The 20,203-nt window shown below is 38.5% G+C and overlaps 1 protein-coding gene across 6 annotated transcripts in view; it reads left to right on the top strand.

Moving 5' to 3' along the window:
- The window catches only part of ERMP1 (endoplasmic reticulum metallopeptidase 1), a 56,100-nt gene that overhangs the window by 5,439 nt on the left and 30,458 nt on the right, over positions 1-20,203 (top strand). For all 6 annotated transcript variants that reach the window (XR_004245399.2, XR_004245400.2, XR_009211069.1 and 3 more), the window contains exons 3-8: positions 3,893-4,020; positions 5,088-5,193; positions 16,088-16,234; positions 16,906-16,998; positions 17,795-18,007; positions 18,883-19,103. Coding sequence is in view for 3 of the 6 variants with exons in the window: in XM_032138761.2 (XP_031994652.1) it covers positions 3,893-4,020; positions 5,088-5,193; positions 16,088-16,234; positions 16,906-16,998; positions 17,795-18,007; positions 18,883-19,103 (908 nt within the window). In the remaining 3 variants the exon portion in view is untranslated. The remainder of the gene's footprint in view (positions 1-3,892; positions 4,021-5,087; positions 5,194-16,087; positions 16,235-16,905; positions 16,999-17,794; positions 18,008-18,882; positions 19,104-20,203) is intronic.

A 20,203-nucleotide genomic window follows, 5' to 3' on the forward strand; every position in this document is an offset into this window, starting at 1 on the left:
GCTGATTTTTTTTGTATTTTTGGCAGCGACAGGGTTTCACCATGTTGGCCAGGCTGGTCTTGAACTCCTGACTTCAAGTGATCCGCCTGCCTCAGTCTCCCAAATTTCTGAGATTATGGGTGTGAGCCACTATGCCTGGCCACCAGTGGTTTTTTTTATGTACGTTTCAAAGCAGTAATAAATGTTACTCTTTGTCCACTATTATGATGCTTAAATTCTGGGAAGGGGCAAATAAACACCATGGTTGCTTAACAACATTATATAAGAAGGCTGTATATACAGGAATTAGCAGCAAATGTAGGGACAAAAGAAAAAAGTTTCCCCTCTATCCTTCATAGTTCTTAGCTGAGTGCACCCCTGTAACAAAAGAACAGGCTAAAAAGAGAAAAACCAAATAGAAGTTTATTAACACTTGCACTTCATGTACATGGGAGATACTCAAGGAAAATGAGTACATCTCAAAGAAGTGGCTTAGAAATCTGGCTTATGTAGCATCTTCAACCAAACAATACATTTTTAGAGAAGTGACAAAAGAAAGGAAAACAACCTTGAGTCTCGAGGAGTGGCAAATTGTAGGAAGGCAAATAAATGGTAGAGAAAGGTTAGTTAGTAAAGTGCTGTATAGATTCCTTTTGTGCTGTCGCCAGGCCACCAAAAGTTTACAGTTGTTTTTCGTGATCAGCCTGGTGGAGAGGGGAAGTGGGGACACCTTGGTAAATGTATATTCTGCTTTTAGGCAAACAAGGGGAGGGCAGAGAGCTTTTCTGTATAGTACCTGCTTCTCAGTTGCCTTCAGCTCAAAATAATCCGTATGTCAAAGTGAAATATTTTGGAGTGCATATTCAGTTACTCTTTACAAACATAGTGCTAAATGTTACAAATTGTATATGTGGAGTCTAATAATTAAAGGCCAGCATTTTTGTGAGCCATTAGAACCCACTTTTTATTATTATGTTTTAAATAATAGAGACAGGTTTTCACTTTGTTGCCCAGGCTGGTCTTGAACTCCTTAAGTGATTATTCTACCTCAGCCTCCCAAAGTGCTGGGATTACAGGTGGGAGCCACTGTGCCTGGCCTAGAACCTACATTCATTCATTCATTCATGTATTCATTTATTTATGAGACGGAGTATCACTCTGTCACCCAGGCTAGAGTGCAGTGGCGTGATCTCAGCCCACTGCAAGCTCTGCCTCCCGGTTTCACGCCATTCTCTTGCCTCAGCCTCCCGAGTAGTTGGGACTACCGATGCCCACCACCACGCCTTGCAATTTTTTTTTTTTTTTTTTTTTTGAGATGGAGTCTCACTCTCGCCCAGGCCAGACTGAAGTGGCGCTATCTCTCCTCACTGCAACTTCCGCCTCCCGGGTTCACACCATTCTCCTGCCTCAGCCTCGCTAATTTTTTCTTAATAGAGATGGGGTTTCACCGTGTTAGCCAGGATGGTCTCAATCTCCTGACCTCGTGATCCACCTGTCTTGGCCTGCCAAATGCTGGGATTACAGGCATGAGCCACTGCGCCTGGCCCTAGAATCTACTTTTAACTAAAATTTTATAGGAATACCCTTAGCAACAATCTCAAGGAAATTTCTGTCAATAATAAATTGTTAAAAATAGTGTTTCACACATTCATCAAATAGACCAAGCTTGTCCAACCTGCAGTCCTGGGTAGCTTTGAATGTGGTCCAATACAAATTCATAAACTTTCTCAAAACATGATATATTTTTTTCAATTTTTATTTTATTTTATTTTATTTTTTAACTCATCAGTGATTGTTAGTGTTAGTGCTTTTATATGTGGCCCAAGACAATTCTTCTCTTAATGTGACCCATGGAAGCCAAAAGATTGGACACCCCTGAAATAGACCATCACCTAAATCCTTTTAGTGGATGGCCTAATTGAAGCACTTCTTTTTTCTTGTTTTCTTTTTAAGTTCTCATCTGTGTATCTAGGACTCAGGAATTGATACCAGTTAGGAGTAATGTTATCCACAGAAAAGCCTTAATTATCTTCTTGAGTTTGCTGTGTGGTTCCAGGTCGTTGGTAGAAGAGGCGTTGAGTTATTTTGGGGGTGTCTTCAATTTCAAGGTTAATTCTAAATGGAAAGGGATGTCAGTTAATCACCTAGCCCTTATAGATACTGTCCTCTTAACTTTCCTTCCCTTTCTTAAAGATATTTGACCCTTCTGTAGTTCTCTTTTAATGCACCAGAACCATTAAAATAAGGGAAGCTGAATGGACAATTTAACTTTTTAATCAACCCTGTATAGATACCTTTGAATTTGCCCTTCTTTTTGAATAAAGAAACATTTTATTGTTTGCTTTCTATTTTAAAGTAACTCACAGTGTCAAATTTAAAAAAAGGGTTTATTTCATTAGGTTTTTGGAAGTGACACTTTTTGCTAATGGCAGCATTTTCTATTTGATAGTAATTAAATGATTATTATTTTGTTTCACTTCGATTGAAATACAAACCAGTAATCACCACCAAGACAAGTCTGGTTAATAGGTAGTTTCTTCTTAAGTAGGAATGGGGTCTGGAATTTAACAGAGCCCAAATAAGCATTTTAATTTTAGCTACAGAGCCTTCCTCAGATTTGCAAAGAGAAGGAGAAATGAACATTGAATGCCTACCAGGTGCTAGGCACTGGGCATTATCTGGTGTGACTCTTACAATAAACCTGTGAGGTAGGTATCATTAGCTTGCTCTTTAAACCAGGAAATAGTGGAGTAAAGTGACAGAGCTCAAATTTACTTCCAAGTCTTCTTGCTCTCAAATCCACGCCAAACTCTTTGGCACCCTGCTTCAAATGTGTAAACCCAGAAATGTTACTGCCCGAGTTATGTTAGCGCTTATTTACTTTGATTACTCTTTAACTTTTCTGATACGGAAAATTTCAAATTTATTCAAAAGCAGAACTGTTTGATGAACCCTAATGGACTTATCTCCCAGCTTCAGCAGTCTATTCTTGTTTCTTTCCTACCACACTACCCTCCCAACTTCTTGATTATTTTGAAGCAGATCTTAGCTATATCAGTTCCTTTCTAAAAGTATTTCTCTCTGTGTTGCTGGAAGATAAGGGCCCTTTTTGATACCACCAATTGCCTCACCTAAAAAAACCCAACAGTAATTCCTTGGTATCATCAAATATCCAATCAATTCCTTTAACTGTCTCTTACAGTGCTTTAAAAAAGCAAGACAGTTAAGTCATCTTTATACTTACTTTTAATTAGCATACAAAATTTCTCAATCAAGAAGAGGTTCAGAGATTCAACTGAGTGTGTGTTCTGGGACCTAGGATACTACTTAGGTCATTAGTCTCCTTTCCTGTGTCTTACTAGATTAGGTATCTTCTTTTTAGTTTTTCATCACATAATCCCCTTGGAGAAACCTTAAAGGAATGTTACACCATCCAAAGTGACCTCTCTGTGCAGCTTTTATGATTTTGGCAGGAAAACAAGCAAGAAAGGAGTGAGTGCAGTGGGAGATGTTGCAGGAAGCTGTGAGCACCAGAAGTGAGACTATTACAGAGGATGTGGAATGCGGGTAAAGAATAGAACAGATTTCCTTGGTTTGCTGACAATACCAGTTTCCAGTACGACTTTAGGTCCCCTCAGGTTACTTTATTTAGCAGACACTATTTGAGTGACTCTGGTGGATCAGGCATGGTTGTAGGCATTGAGAGTAAGTCAGTGAGCAAACCAGACAAAGATCCCTTCATGGAACTTACTGCTGGTGGGTGTGATTGTCACCTGATGATGACAGAGCTATGCTTCTGGTCATGCAGCTATTGTGATGCTTCTCTGAGGAGAAAGCTCCATTCCTAGTCCTAATGGCTCATATTGTAAACATTTTAAAATCTGAGCAGCAAATCTGTTTTTCTGATTTGAAGGTGCCAGTGATGATGCAGTTAGCTGCTCAGTGATGCTGGAAGTCCTTCACGTCTTGTCAACATCTTCAGAAGCCTTGCATCATGCTGTCATATTTCTCTTTAATGGTGCTGAGGAAAATGTCTTGCAAGTGAGATTTTACTGTTTTAAATATTAGGCTTGAATAAGGATGAGAATAATAATAGCTAACACGTAAATGCATTTTTTATGACTCCTGTGGGTAGTATAAAATAATATGCAGAAAAATACTATATGAGCAGAACTTAAAAAAATTCACAACCACTTATGTAGAGATGTTTAATATTTAGAAAACTCCACTTAGCAGATTATTGTGGCAGGATTTGATTGAGAGAAGGGCTCTTGATGGCATAATTACTCTCCTCAGGTTTTCTTTGACATTGAAGTTTCAGAGATGTTTTGAGACAGGCACAAATAAATGCCCAGCCATATGGATCATCTCTTCTCCTGTTCTCTTTTTCTTTCTTTTTAAAAAGAGATTGGGGCCAGGCCTGCTGGCTCATGCCTATAATCCCAGCACTTTGGGAGGCCAAGGCAGGCAGATCACGAGGTCAGGAGTTTGAAACCAGCCTGGCCAACATGGTGAAACCCTGTCTCTACTGAAATTACAAAAATTAGCCAGGCATGGTGGTGGGTGCCTGTAATCCCAGCTATTCGGGAGGTTGAGGCAGGAGAATCATTTGAACCTGGAAAGTGGAGATTGCAGTGATCCGAGATTGCGCCATTGCACTCCAGCCAGGGCCACAGGCTCTGTCTCAAAAATGAACAAAGAAAGAAGGGGTCTCGCTATGTTGTCCAGGCTGGTCTCGAACTCCCGAGCTTGGGTGATCTTCCCACCGTGGCCTCCCAAAGTTTTGGGATTACAGGCGTGAACCACCGTGCCTGGCCCTCTTTGCCTTTTCTTTTGCACACCCTTGTACTTACCAGGGATGTTGTTTGGCAGCACTGATGGTAACCAGGCTGCCTTCTGTGATGGGTGACTTTCTGAACCCTGATGTGCATGGCCATTATGCATAGGAAAAGAAGCAGAAGATGTCTTTGGATACTGCCTTTGAAGAGTGATTATTTTGTTTTCATATTCCTTACCTCATCAAAATAGTCTCTCTGTGTTTAAGCAAAATCAAGACTGATAATTTAAGATTGTTTAACAAATATTTGTTTTCTTTCCTTCTCATTAAGGCCAGTCATGGTTTCATTACTCAGCACCCCTGGGCTAGCTTGATTCGTGCATTCATTAACCTAGAGGCAGCAGGTGTAGGAGGGAAAGAACTTGTATTCCAAACAGGTATGTGAGACTGTGCATTGTATATTTTAATGCAATTCTAGTTTTTATAAAAGTAGAAAGTTTATGATTATAAGTAATATCTTGAATGAGCATTGTTTTTAAGGCATGAGGTGGTGTTAGCTTGTCTTTGTTAAAAATTTTGAACAAAATAATATAGCATCTAACACTTGTATAGTGCTTATTATATGCCAAGTGTTGTTCAAACCATTTCGTATATATTAAGTCATTGAATCCTCCAAACAACATTTAAGATAAGTACTGTTACTTCCATTTTAGAGATGAAACTGAGTCCGGAGAGATTATAACTTGCCTAAGGTTTCACAGTTGTTTAATGGTGGAGTGTGATTTGAACCTAGACAGTCCAGGTCCAGAGACTTTGTTCTTAACCTCTAATTGGATTGTTATATAGGTGGTGAACTTTTAGCCACTATAGGTGGTTATGATATAAATAATTTTAAATGTCAATCATTTAATGAGTTAAAATGAGAAAATTTACCTGTAGTGTAACAGGTTTAAATTTATCATTGATTTAGTGGAATGTTAAAAAAATTTAGTAATATTTAATCAGCCAGAATAATTTTTATTTTATTTTTTTTTTAGAGACAGAGCCATGCTCTGTCACCCAGGCTCGAGTGCATTGGTGCCATCATGCAGCCTTGACCTCCTGGGTTCAAGTGGTTCTCCTGTCTCAGTTTCCTGAGTTGCTGGGACTACAGGTGCTTGCTGTCATGCCTGGCTAATTTAAAAATTTTTTTGTAGAGAGAGGCTCCCATTATGTTTCCCAGGCTGGTCTCAAACTCCTAGGCTCAAGTGGTCCTCCTGCCTTGGCCTCCCAAAGTGCTGGGATTACAAGCATGAACCACCATGCCTGGCCCAGAGAAATAGTTTTAGTTTTATGATTAAACTGTTCTAAGGATATCAACTTAGCCGATTTGTGCCTAGTGTTCCATTATTGGAATGCTAAGCATGTAGGAGTTATTTATATCCTACTGCTCAAGCCTCATCGCCAAGGTCTGATTTTTCACACATGCAAAAATTAAAAAAATTGCAACCTCAGGCATAAATAGGTTTTAATGGTCTTTATTAACAAAATTCAGAGCTCATAGATTTGTTTAGTCAGGGCATACTAAAATTTGATATTGGAAGCTCCATTCCATTTCCCTGCCCTGTTAGAAATTTGGGTAATGCATTTTATCCAGAGATGTAGCATTTGCTAGATGTTTTAATATTGAAGAGTGTGTTGTGTGCTGAGATGGGCTAGGGGAAGTAAGATGATGTGGGAACTTGTTTTGTAGCACCCTTTTAAGACCTGATTTTATTTAAATTATGAAACTATGCTAAGTATGTCTTCATAACCTAAACAATAATGTATTTTAATAGTCTCCATCAAACTTATTTCAAACTTTTATCTTTCAAAACGTATGTATATTTTACTTTAGCTAAGCGTTTGAGATTCTCAAGGTCATGATGTCAGAAGCAGCAAGGTTCTGTTTTTAATTCTCAAACCTTTCTGCTTTATTCTTACTCTTTAATGAGAAGAAGCTGGGATCTAATATCTACAAGAGTAAGTAGGTACATTATTATCTGTCTGTCTGTCTGTCTGTCTATCTATCTATCTATCTATCTGTATATTTATTTATTTTGAAGCAGGGTCTCACTCTGTCGCCCAGGCTGGAGTGTAGTGGTATGATCTCGGCTCACTGCAACCTCTGCCTTGAGGGCTCAAGACATCCTCCCAGCTCAGCTTCCCAAGTAGCTGGGACTACAGGCGTATACCACCATGCCTGGCTAATTTCCTTTTTTTGTAGAGATAGGGTTTGGCCATGTTGCCCAGGCTGGTCTCAAACTCTTGAGCTCAAGCAGTCCTCCTGCTTCAGCCTCCCAAAGAGCTGGGATTACAGGCATGAGCCACCACACCCGGCCTCTTTCTATTTCTTGGATGCCAGTCAGGATAGGAGGAACCCATACATGTAACAACCACCAGATCAAAAAGCAGCAAAAGAAAATTCTGGAAGCAGAGAGGACACTCAGTCTTCTTTCCTCTTGTGAAAAATGTCGGCTCCATGTTAGCAGGAGTGTGTCTGTATATTTTCCGTGTTGAAGTATACTATGTGTTAAGTGCCTTCATCGCCATGCTTTTAATTTATTAGCACAGCACCTTGCCCCTATACTCCTCCTATCCAGAGAAAAACCAGCCTTATGGTTTAATCTGCACCCTTCCTAGATTTTTTTCTATGTACATATAAATGCACAAGTATTTTATGTACATATGTTAACATATTTTACGTATGTGTAGTCCAGAGAGGTTAAAACACTTACCAAGGGCTAGTCAGGTCCAGACTGACTAACATTACTTATTTACATTTATTAAGTACTCATTTTTGGTAGGCCTGGGCAGCCCGGAGTCCTTACTGTTTTTATTAAATGCTTATGGTTTTAGACAAAAATTCTGCAGCTGCATAAATTCTAAAAATAATTACATTATCTGAAAGGGTGTAAACAAACTGTTAATAATGGTCCTAGCTAGATGGTGAGCAGTTGCTGGTAGAACTAACTGGGCTAAGTGTGACTGGAATGGAGGACTAGGTTAAAGGTAAAACAACAGTTTAAATTCTGTGTTGCTTCATGAATTTAAGACCAGAATTGATTGTCATTAATGCATTACTTTTTATAATTTTATGTATTTAAATTTTTGCAAGCTATATGATCACTTGAATAATAAAACAAAAAACAGATTTATGACTGATAAGTATAAACATAAAATTTAAATGTTTTACTTGTTCTGAAATCCCCATGTTTCAAAATTAATTTTTTTGGAGGGGTGTCATACAAAAGATTTAAAGAGATTATTTCCCTCCTTACTCTGAAATTTTACATGATTTTGTCCCCCTCTAGGTTTTGGAGCTCATTCTTACGGCTAAACTGCATACCTGAAAGCTTTCTGGGTGCTGTCTGACATTCTAATACCTTTCCCAGCATCTCTCTCACTTTCAATGCCACTGCCTACAAAAGACTACGCTTCTTGTGGGCATGGCTTTCAAAAAGCTAGTTAGTGTTATTTTCATGTTTGACTAAAAGAGGATAAAGGCCCTCCTGGGTTTGGAGTTGTGCTTGAGAGTATATGCCAGATTGTGCTGTCCTCAGCTTTTTAAACCATACTTCTTTTTCTGTGTGATAATATTTGTCCTGCCCTGGAAACTTTGGTTAAAACAGTTTGTGCTCTAGAACTCCCATGTCACTTCTGAGAGCAACATTCATTTGGGGAGTTTTTAGTGACTAGAATAATCATTACTACCTAATTTTTAAGAAGGGCCAGAAAGAATGACTTGATTTTATCAGACCAGTGACCTCATTTCATGAGTGAGAGAGGCTTGATTACAAAAGGGTCACAGAATCTTTTTTCCTCTTGGGAGAATATTCATGCCCCTGTAAATTCTACCATCCAGAGCAAACTAGTGTAATAGTTTAGTCTATACTCTTCTGGAATTTTTTCTAAATGCAAACATTAATACACATTTATATATGTGTATATATATTTCTTGCAAAAATAGAATCATATTCTATCTGCTACTTTATAGCCGCCTTTTCTTTTTGAGATGGGGTCTCGCTCTGTCACCCAGACTGGAGTGCAGTGACGCGATCTCGGCTCACTGCACCCTCTGCCTCCCGGGTTCAAGTGATTGTCCTGCCTCAGCCTGCCATGTAGCTGGGATTACAGGTGTGTGACACCATGCCCGGCTAATTTTTGTATTTTTAGTAGAGACGGGGTTTCACCATGTTGGCCAGGCTGGTCTCGAACTCCTGACCTCAGGTGATCTGCCCACTCGGTTTCCCAAAGTGGTGGGATTACAGGTGTGAGCCACCACGCCCGGCCTGTAGCCTTCGTTAGAATGAATTCTTTTTTTAAAATTACGGCTTTATGGAGATGTATAATTCTCAGTTGTGCAATCATCATCATAATCAATTTTAGAATGTTTTTATCATCCCAAATAGGAAACTCATTAGCAGTCACTCCCATTTTCCCCCATCCCTAGGCAACTGCCTGTCTACTTTGTGTCTCTATAGATTTGCCTGTTGTAGACATTTCATATAAATGTAATCATTCAACACATGGTTGTTTGCGTCTTTGCACATTTGTTGTTTGTAATCATACAACACATGGTTGTTGGTTTTTTTTACTTAGTGTAATGTATTTCAGATTGTTAATCTAAATAACAGACAGAGGGAGACTCTCAAAGAAGATGGTATTTATTTAGTAATGGGCGTTGCAGTAGGAATACGTGTGCCATAGTAAACTGTGAAACTATGTGCCACAGTAAACTAGGGCAGTAAAGGAAGACAAAAGTTCTTATAGGAAAAATGAAGAGGATTACATAATTTTTTCGAGATAATTATCCTTGGCTACAAGGATCAATAACAAGGGTGGCACCAGTCTGAGATTGGACAGGCAGTTGCTGGGCTGATGTCCTTGCTGAAGTTTTTTGTTTGATAAGAGGTTGCAGTGGCCTTTGTGCAAGGCTGTGGTTTTTGAAGAGTCTTTTGTGATAATTCTTGTTATCAGGCATTTGTGCATGAGAACCCTCCCTTCATGGCCTTCCCTGGCTCCGTTATCGGAGTTTTTTTTTTTTTTTTTTTTAATTTTTTGAGACGGAGTCTCGCTCTGTCGCCCAGGTTGGAGTGCAGTGGCGCAATCTCGGCTCACTGCAAGCTCCGCCTCCCGGGTTCACGCCATTCTCCTGCCTCAGCCTCTCCGAGTAGCTGGGACTACAGGCGCCCGCCACCACGCCCGGCTAATTTTTTGTATTTTTAATAGAGACGGGGTTTCACCGTGGTCTCGATCTCCTGACCTCGTGATCCGCCCGCCTCGGCCTCCCAAAGTGCTGGGATTACAAGCGTGAGCCACCGCGCCCGGCCCGTTATCGGAGTTTTTAATACAAGTGACTCTGTTTTGATTCTGACGGCTTTCACAAGATTCATCCATAGTGTCGCATGTATTAGTACTTTTTTTTTTAATGGCTGAGTAACCCATTGTATGGATGTATTACGTTTCGTTTATCTATTCATCCATCGATGGATATTTGGATTGTTTCCATTTTTAGACTTTTACAATAATGCCGGAGTAAACATTCATGTGTAAGTCTTTGTGTAAACATATATTTTCATTTCTTTTGGATACCTAGGAATGGAATTCCTGGGATGAATAGTAAATTTATGCATAGCTTTTTAAGAAACTGCCAAATTAAACAGTTTTATTTGAGAATAAATGCAAATACATATAACAGTAAGGATTTTTAAAGTATTAGATCAGCAAGAAGTCAGTAAAATGATAATGCCCAGTGCTGATGAGTATAAGCAGTCATTTTCATACACTGTTAATGGGAATGTAGATTGGTGCATTTTGGCAACATGTATTACTTTTTTAAATGTGTAGGCTCTTCAGTTCAGCAGACCCATTTCTGGGAATGTAACCTGCAGAAATAGTTGACATAGATCTAAGTCATCCTGGGTTTTCTTTTCTTTTCTTTTTTTTTTTTTTTTTTGAGATAGGATCTTGCTTTGTTGCCCAGGCTGGAATGTGGTGAAGCAGTCATGGCTCACTGGTTTCCAGCTCCTGGGCTCAAGTGATCCGCCTGCCTCAGCCTCCTGAGTAGCTGGGATGACAGGCACGTGCCACCGTGCCCAGCCAGTTTTTACTTTTTGTAGAGACAGGGTCTCACTGTGTTGCCCAGGCTGGTCTCAAACTTCTGGACTTAAGCAGTCTTCCTTCCTTGGCCTCCCAAAGTGCTGGGATTACAGGCATGAGGCATCCTGTCCAGCCTTGGCTTTTCTATAAGAGTAGAAAATTGGAAATACCTTTAGTGTATGAGTAGGAGACTGGTGATGACAATGTTTTTCTCTCTTCCATCATTAATTTTTCTGTCTCTATAGGATCATTTCCATTTGCATGCAAACATACCTTTTCTTCCATTTTAAAGAAGACCACTTTTATCAACACCTGGTAGCTAGTCTTATTTCTGTGACCCTCTACTGCAGAATTCCTCAAAAGAATGGTCTGTAGTCTTAGTCTTGAATAACTGCTTTTTTTTTTTTTTTTTTTTTGAGATAGGATCTTGCTTTGTCACCTAGGCTGGAACGCAGTGATGCAATCGTGGCTCACAGTTCTCCAACTCCTGGGCTCAAGTGATCCAACTTGATAGACTGAGATCCACCAGAAGTGATAGATCCACCATGTGATCTATTCTTGAACCAGTTCTAGTCAGCTTTAGCCTCCCCACTTCACCACAACTGTTCTTGTAAAGGTCACATTGGCAAATTCAGTCAGTTTTCAGGCCTCATGTTACTTGGCTTCCATCATAATATTTACCACTCTTTCTCAGTCTCTTTTATTAGTTCCTCCTTTTTTTTTTCCTTTTGTGCATTGATGCCACAACTAGAGATGGAAGGAAGTAAAGCAGTGGAAGGATGCTGTGGGTCTGCTAAGCTGGGTCTTTTTTCCCTGGACTTCTGGAGAACTTTGACTTAATATTCTTGGCACTGAGGCCTACCTCCTCTGAACATTACGCATGCCCATACTCTTTGCATTAAGAAAGATGGGGCTCATTCTTAAGACATGAACACACAAGAAACTGGAAGCATCGTAGGATTTAGATGATGGCAGGAGAAAGAATGTAAATTGAAAATGTTTCTGTATCTGCCTGCCACCTTACTCTATAAGATAACTAAAAGGTTTTGCGTGGAGGTAGGATAGGGTACTGATTAAGAGCATAGGCTCTGGTCGGGTGTGGTGGCTCATGCCTGTAATCCCAGCACTTTGGGAGGCCGAGGTGGGTGGATCACAAGGTCAGGAGATCGAGACCATCCTGGATAACATGGTGAAACCCCGTCTCTACTAAAAATACAAAAAATTACCTGGGCGTGGTGGCAGGCACCTGTAGTCCCAGCTACGTGGGAGGCTGAGGCAGGAGAATGGCGTGAACCCGGGAGGTGGAGCTTGCAGTGAGCCGAGATTGAGCTGCTGTACTCCAGCCTGGGCGACATAGTGAGACTCTGTCACAAAAAAAAAAAAAAGCATAGGCTCTGTAGTTAGATGATCTAAGGTCAAACCTCAAAACTTTAGCTATAGCACATTCTGCACTTGGAACCTTGGACAGGTCACGTGACCACTGCAAGCTTCAGTTCCTCATCTCTAGTTCATTCTTTTTTCTTGCCGAACACTAGTCAATTCTACAACAATTGATCCATTCCGTTGGTGCTGTTATGTTTCCACGTTTTTGCTATGAATGGTGCTGCTGTGAACATTCTTGTAAATGTCTTTTGGTACACATGTATGTGTATGCACATTTCTGAGTGGAATCGCTGAGTCATAAGATGTGCATATGTTCAGCTTTGGTAGATATTTTGGGTAGGTAATACCAAATTTAGATGCAAAAGTCCTAAATTAAGTATTAGCAAACTGAATCCAGGAATATGTATATACAAAAGATAATACTTTCCAACCAAGTTGATCAACAGGATGGTTTAATGTTTGAAAATCGATCTGTGTAATTCACTACATTATCAGAATAAAGAGAAAAATCATGTCAATTGATAATCTCAGGATGATCATCTCAGATAAAGAAACAGGGACATGCTCTTCTGTAAAACAACATTGATCACACTCAAGAAATATTAATATTAAACTATAATAATGCATATTCAGATTTTTCCAGTTCCATTAATGTCCTAACCATTTAAAAAAAAATCTGGGTTCCTACCCAGGATTAAATGTAGCATTTAATTATCAAGTTGAAAACTTAATTATTCTAAGGTGAAAATCTTTTTAACTCTGCCTCGTGGAAGAGGCTGGATTGCCTTGCCTGTCTAGGCATTTTTTTTTTTTACCTCTCTTCTCAAATACAACTCCCTCCCATCTAAGAGGAACGATTATCCTAATTTTTAAGATAATTAATGATAGTTTGGCTTTATCTGTTTTTCAGTGTGGTTTTCATCATATTTTTAGTATAAATTTATTAATATCAAATAGTAATAATATTTTAATAATAGTATTTTAATATGATACGGTCTCATAATCTCCGTATTTCCCCATCATCGTATTTCTTTTTCTTTTTGTATTTGTGTCCTCAGGGCATCACATCAGGATGCATGTAGTATCTGTTTGTCTCATTATTAATGATATTACATTTTCATCGTTTGATTAAGGTATTTATTTGCCAGGTTTTTCTACTATTTCTTTCGTTGTACAAGTTACTGATTTCCCCTTAGTGATAGATACTTTAGGTAAATATCCTGTTTGTCATAAAACTTTGATCCTAGTTTTAGCAATCATTGATGACTCTTGTCTCCAAGCATTTTTATTACAATGTTTACCAAATGCTAATGCTGAGTTTCTGGTTCCATCATTCTGCCTGTAGGTCATAGTTGGAATTCTGCGAGAAGGAAGGCTTTCCATTTTCCTTTTTTTGGTTTGCTATTTCAGTACTTCATGTATTTTAATTTTACTCTATAGATTATATATTCTGTTACTATTGTTTATTTTGTTACATGAATTGTCCCAGTTTAGGCTAGTGGTGTCTAATTCAAACCAGTGCCTGAGCCCCTTTGACATGTCTCTTTGAGCACTTTCTTACTTTCTGGCACAGATGTTTCAACTTACCTTGTACTTTGCTAGTCCCAGACCTGGAATCAGCCATTTCTCTAAGGAGGCTTGTTTTCTTTTGGTGGGGAATAGTATTCAAAAGTAAATGGTGCCAGATACAGTTTTTCTTTATATTTATCTTGTTTGAGGTTTGTAGACCTTTTTGAATTCATGGCTTGAATTCTATGAGTTTTGGAAGATTCTTGGCCATTAAATCTTTAAACATTTATCTTTTCCATTCTATCTTCTGTTCTTTTGGGACTCCAATTACTCACATTTGTGTATTTTCTAACCTTTTTTTCTTTTTATGCTTTAATCCTTTTTTCTGCTGTATTAAACTTTGCGTTAAGCCCATTTATTAAAATTCTCAACATCAGTTATGTTTTTTCATTCTAGGATTTCCATTTGTAGGACTCTTTTAAATAGATTATACTTGTCTGGTGAAATTAGTGATATCTGTGTTTTTTAAAACATATTAATCATAATTATTTTAAAATCTGTGTCTGATAACTCTAGTATCTGGATTACCTGTGTGTCTATTTCTATAGTGTCCCTCTGCTTTTTTGGGTCATTTTTAATTTTTAATTTTTATTTTTTGAGATGGAGTCTCACTCTGTCACCCAGGCTGGAGTGCAGTGGCACAATCTTGGCTCATTGCAGCCTTCACCTCCCAGGTTTAAGCAATTCTCCTGCCTCAGCCTCCTGAGCAGCTGGGATTACCATGCCTGGCTTATTTTTGTATTTTTGGTAGAGGTGGGGTTTTGCCATGTTGGCCAGGCTGGTCTCGAATGCCTGACCTCTGGTGCTCTGCCCACCTCGGCCTCCTAAAGTGCTGGGATTATATGCGTGAGCCACTGCACCCAGCCTTAGTCATTTTTTAAAATGTAGGAAAGCAATTTTATAATCTGTGAAGTTACGAAAACAATATTCTTGGATTCCCTGACATTCAGTTACTTGGTCTGTTTACATCAGTCAGTATGTTGCTAAGTTTTGTGGTAACAACCCCAAAATCTTGGTGGTTTACAACAGCAAAGGCTTATTTCTTGCTCGCGTTGCATTTTGGTTTCTGAATAACTGCAGTTATGGTCCACGGTTATTATGTTCCATGTGTCATTCATTCTGGGATCCAGGCTGAAGGAGAAGCCCCTATTAGGGATGTATTGAGCTCACAAATCAAAGTTAAGGATAAGTATGAATGATGTTAATGCCTTTGAAAACTCTGCCCAGTTGAGGGTCATGTCATTCCTCCTCACTGTCTGTTGGCTATCATGTAGCCATGCCTGCAGTTAATAGGTACAGAAGAGTATGTACTCATTCCCCAGGCAGGCATTGCAAGGTATGTGGCAAGAGTAGGAATGTATAATCCTTTTTCAGCGAGGGAAGAGTGAATAATTATACAATTATACATATAATTATATAATTATAATTACATACATTATAAAACAATGTATCCCACTATCCTACAGGAAAAACTCCCATTTAAAAAAGCTGTAGATGTATGAGATACAGATGGAAAATTGTTAATAATGATAAGTTATAAAAAGTAGCAAGGAACTTTATGGCATATTCGGTGAAATGTTAAGCAGTTATCAAAATGATTATTGTAATACAGATTGAGCATCCCTAATCTGAAAATTTGAAATCCATAATGCTCCACAATTCAAAACTTTTTGAGCACTGACATGATGCTCAAAAATGTTCATTGGAGCATTTCTGATTTGGGATTTTAGGATTAGGGATGCTTACTAGTATAATGCAGATATTCCAAAATCCCAAAAAGTCAGAAATCCAAAATACTTCTGATCCCAAGCATTTCAGGTAAGGTATACCCAATTTGTATCTAGCAACATAGGAAAATGCATTTAATATAATGTTAAGTGAAAAAAAATGTACAAAGTATATATATCTTCATTGAGTACAGCTATATACACACAATCCTACATTAGTAAGAAAATTAAAGATATACAATTGATAATAGGCATTTTAGGATGATAGACTTATGAATGATCTTTCATTTTCAGACAGACTTTTGCATTGCTGTTATTTTATACTTTCATTTTCACAAGAGGTTTTTATTCTAAAAGTCAAACACATACATCAGAGAAACATTGGAAACTACAGAAAAAGGGATGAAAAGGTACATATTGGACCCGTCTCCCAAAACCACCACTTTTACTGTTTTCTATGTGTTGAAAAACATTAGTATGTTAAAAAAAATTGCCAGAATACCTTGTATTGTGTTGTCACCTTTCATTGTAGGTCCTGAAAATCCTTGGTTGGTTCAAGCTTATGTTTCAGCAGCTAAACACCCTTTTGCTTCTGTGGTGGCTCAGGAGGTTTTTCAGAGTGGAATCATTCCTTCAGATACTGACTTTCGTATCTACAGGGATTTTGGGAACATTCCAGGTATACTGTCAATGGTTATGGCCTACTGTGCAACATTTATTTATCAAAAGCGAATTTTAAATCTTGAAAGTTTGTGAGTAAACAGCATTTTCTGAGAGCAAATTCTTTATGTGAGAAATATACATGGACTCACTAAAACAGAGTTCGTTTCCTTTTTTAAACTCCGTACTAATTTAAATGCTTGCCTCCTCTAAAATATGTCATCTTCCCCCATAGAAGAACAGGGGTGAAGTGTTTAGCACCTCATTCCCAAAAGATGGTAACAGATCCTTCAGGGGTCTTTCGTTGTTGTCTTGCTTTGCCAACTCCCTTGGCAACTTGTATGTACAACTTATTTGAAGTTAAAATTTGGCTCCGGCCTGGCAAGAATGTAGGTGGCAAAATTTTCATGACTTCCCACACTCAATATTCCTATCGTTGCTGTGTGACTTGTAATGCCTACCTGTGGGGTAATATACTACTTCAATCATTATGTATCGAATTATGTACCAAAGCTACAGACTGTGTAGGAATTTGGAAGAGAATTTATATCATTCATTTGTAAATGTGACAAAACATTCGTGCCACTGCTTTGACATTTTGTCTTTTAGGAATTTATGAAACAAATAGGCCGAAAGCAAGGTTGATCTTTAAAGCAAAATGACTTTTTTTTCCCTATATATATGTTTTAGGAATAGACTTAGCTTTTATTGAGAACGGATACATTTATCACACCAAGTATGACACAGCGGACAGAATTCTAACAGATTCCATTCAGAGAGCAGGTTGGTATTCCAATTTAGACTTTTGATATACACTGAGATGGAATATTAGGGATAATATATAAACTTGTAAATATTCTGTGGCCTGTGTGTTAGGCAGTATGCAGTGTGAATGAGCTAGGGCTTTGGAGTTGGAGAGATGAGGTCTTGAATTTTAGTCTTGTAGTCTAGTGTAGCAATTAAGGTCAGGAATATTCATTGTGAGGAAACGAAAAAGGAGTTGGCTCAGGGTTGGGAGGATTGCTGAGCGATAAGAATGTAGCTCTGTTAGTCTCCCATGATGTTTTTCTATGGAACTCTGCTAGCGATCCTCAATTTTTAACACATATGTGACAGCTTGTTCAGCATCTCTGAGCTTCGTGAAAGGCCTTTGTCTCTTGGTTCACCACTGAATTTCTGATATCTAGAAGAGTGTCTAGTACAGTTAATATATATTATTAAATGAATGGGTACCAAGAAACAGCCATTGGATTTGTCAACAATGAAGGTACAATTGATCACAGAGAATAGTTCTAATAGAAGGGAAAAGATACAGGCCAGTTGGCTGAGCGTCTGAGTGGAGAGGAAATGGAGAAGGGTGGGAGAATGGACCTTAGTTGAGAAATTTAGTAAGAAAAGTGAGGGAGAGCAGTAGGATGGTGGAAAGCGATTTCTGTTCACATTCTTTCTAACCATTTCTTCATTCAAACAGTAGATGGTTTATTTCTGCTTTAAATAGTTGTATGTGTAAATCACAAATAGTTTATTCAGCCTTTTTATCTTTTTCCTTTTCTTTTTTTTTTTTTTTTTTTACTAATAGGTGACAATATTTTAGCAGTTCTTAAGCATCTAGCTACATCTGATATGCTGGCTGCTGCTTCTAAGTATCGACATGGAAACATGGTCTTCTTTGATGTGCTGGGCCTGTTTGTCATTGCCTACCCCTCTCGTATTGGCTCAATCATAAACTACATGGTGGTAATGGGTGTTGTTTTGTACCTGGGCAAAAAATTGTTGCAGCCCAAACATAAGAGTAAGTATTTTCCTCTAAAACTACAAATACTGGCATTGCTGTAGAATGTGCTTGAAGTTTTTCAGTCAGTTTGTTTATATCTTCCCAGAAAGGTAAAAATCTTACGACAATATTTGCTTTATATTGTAAGAAATTTTTAAATGTTAAATTAATATGCTTATTTTACTTTTAGTCTTGGTGAAGCAGTCAATTTTTATATATTTAGGCACTCCATAAAAGTACCACATAGAAGCTATTGAAAAATGGTTTGTACAGATTGACTTCTAATGAAAAGTCCCATTAAAAAGTCCACACTGCAGACCAATAGCTAGTATGGACCAATGTGACGAAGTATGAATGAACTGCTTGTGGTTAAATTGTTTCTTTTATTTGAAATATTTCTGCTTGAAGTGTTTCAGAGTCTAAGTTGCTGTGTGCTGTTACGAGATAAAATATTTAGCAGCAGTTTAAGTCTTTATCAACACTTATTTTCCCCACGCTCCTTATCTTCTTATGTTACCTTATTTTAACAACATTTTATATGGAACTTTGCCTTCCGTTCTTGCTAATATTTTGATACACAAAGCATACCAAAAGTGAAGAAGATTAAGACTACCCTCTTCCTTCATAAGGAATATACCTGAACTATTCCTAGAAGATTTATCTTTTTGAGTGTTTAGTATCTAGAGACTCTTAATAAATGTTACCTGAGTATTATTATTTGATACCTCCCTTGTTCTTGTCTTTAGCCAATCTCAACACTAGGACATTTTCGTACTTTTCAAGTACAGTGGGGAGTTTTTTGTTTTAATGTTTGCCCATTTAGCTCTACTGACTGGTTATATAATTGATTTGATGAAGATGGTTATTTCAACTTTTTGTTTTCTCTTCATTAGCTGGTAACTACAAGAAGGACTTCTTGTGTGGACTTGGCATCACTCTGATTAGCTGGTTCACTAGCCTTGTTACCGTTCTCATTATAGCAGTGTTCATCTCTCTTATTGGACAGTCTCTCTCATGGTATAACCACTTCTATGTCTCCGTTTGTCTGTATGGAACTGCAACTGTAGCCAAAATAATATTTATACATACTCTTGCGAAAAGATTTTATTACATGGTAAGTGTTTGGTGTATTTGTTGATTTCTTTCGGTTGCCTCCAAAGTCTAAAGATGAACTTAAGTGGGATTCATTGTATTTGGCCTTTTGAGTGCTAAAAATTTGTCCGGCATGGTTATAGAAAATGTACCCACAGTGTGTTAATTTTCTGAAAGATTTCTTATTCTGAGGGTAATGTCACAAAATTCAAATGAGGTTATAAAACCGGGCTGTAAACAGTGTTAGGGTGATGGTGGCTGGAAGGCTTGTTAGCACAGCCTTCTATTGAATTTGCTGCAGTGTTTGTAACTATGTCCTGGGCTCACCCACTTATTTATGTTATTTGAGTATCTGTTCTCCACTGGAGTGTAAGCTTCTTGAGGATAGGGATTGTTTTATTTATTTCTGTATCCTCTGTGCTTAGGTAGTGTCTAACACACAGCATTAACACACAGCAAGTATTTGTTGCCTAAAAGAGTGTTGTACTTAAAGTTTTCTCTTCAGTTTTTCCTTCACTATTTTTTCTTTTTAACTGTATATTGTTGATTCAGATTCTGCATGCATGTATGTCATTGGAGTTAAAAGACACATTGCTAAGGAAAACAGAGGGAAGGGAAATAGGTTCCAAATGATTTATACTGAGAATATTGTTATATTATTATGGTTTCAAATGCATAAATTTGTTTGGCAAAAATAAAATTAGAAATTAGGTCTGGCCGGGTGTGGTGGCTCACGCCTGAAATCCCAGCACTTTGGGAGGCCGAGGCGGGTGGATCACGAGGTCAGGAGATCGAGACCATCCTGGCTAACACGGTGAAACCCCGTCTCTACTAAAAATACAAAAAATTAGCCGGGTGAGGTGGCGGGCGCCTGTAGTCCCAGCTACTCGGGAGGCTGAGGCAGGAGAATGGCATGAACCCGGGAGGCGGAGCCTGCAGTGAGCTGAGATCGAGCCACTGCACTCCAGCCGAGGCGACAGCGAGATTCTGTCTCAAGAAAAAAAAAAAAAAAAAAAAAAAAAATAGGGCTATGGGCTGGGTGTGGTGGCTCATGCCTGTAATCCCAACACTTTGGGAGGCTGAGGCAGGCGGATCGCTTTAGCCTGGGAGTTCAAGACCAGC

Source organism: Hylobates moloch, unplaced genomic scaffold (assembly GCF_009828535.3).
Source record: "Hylobates moloch isolate HMO894 unplaced genomic scaffold, HMol_V3 SCAFFOLD_19, whole genome shotgun sequence".
In the NCBI taxonomy this organism is placed as follows: domain Eukaryota; kingdom Metazoa; phylum Chordata; class Mammalia; order Primates; family Hylobatidae; genus Hylobates; species Hylobates moloch.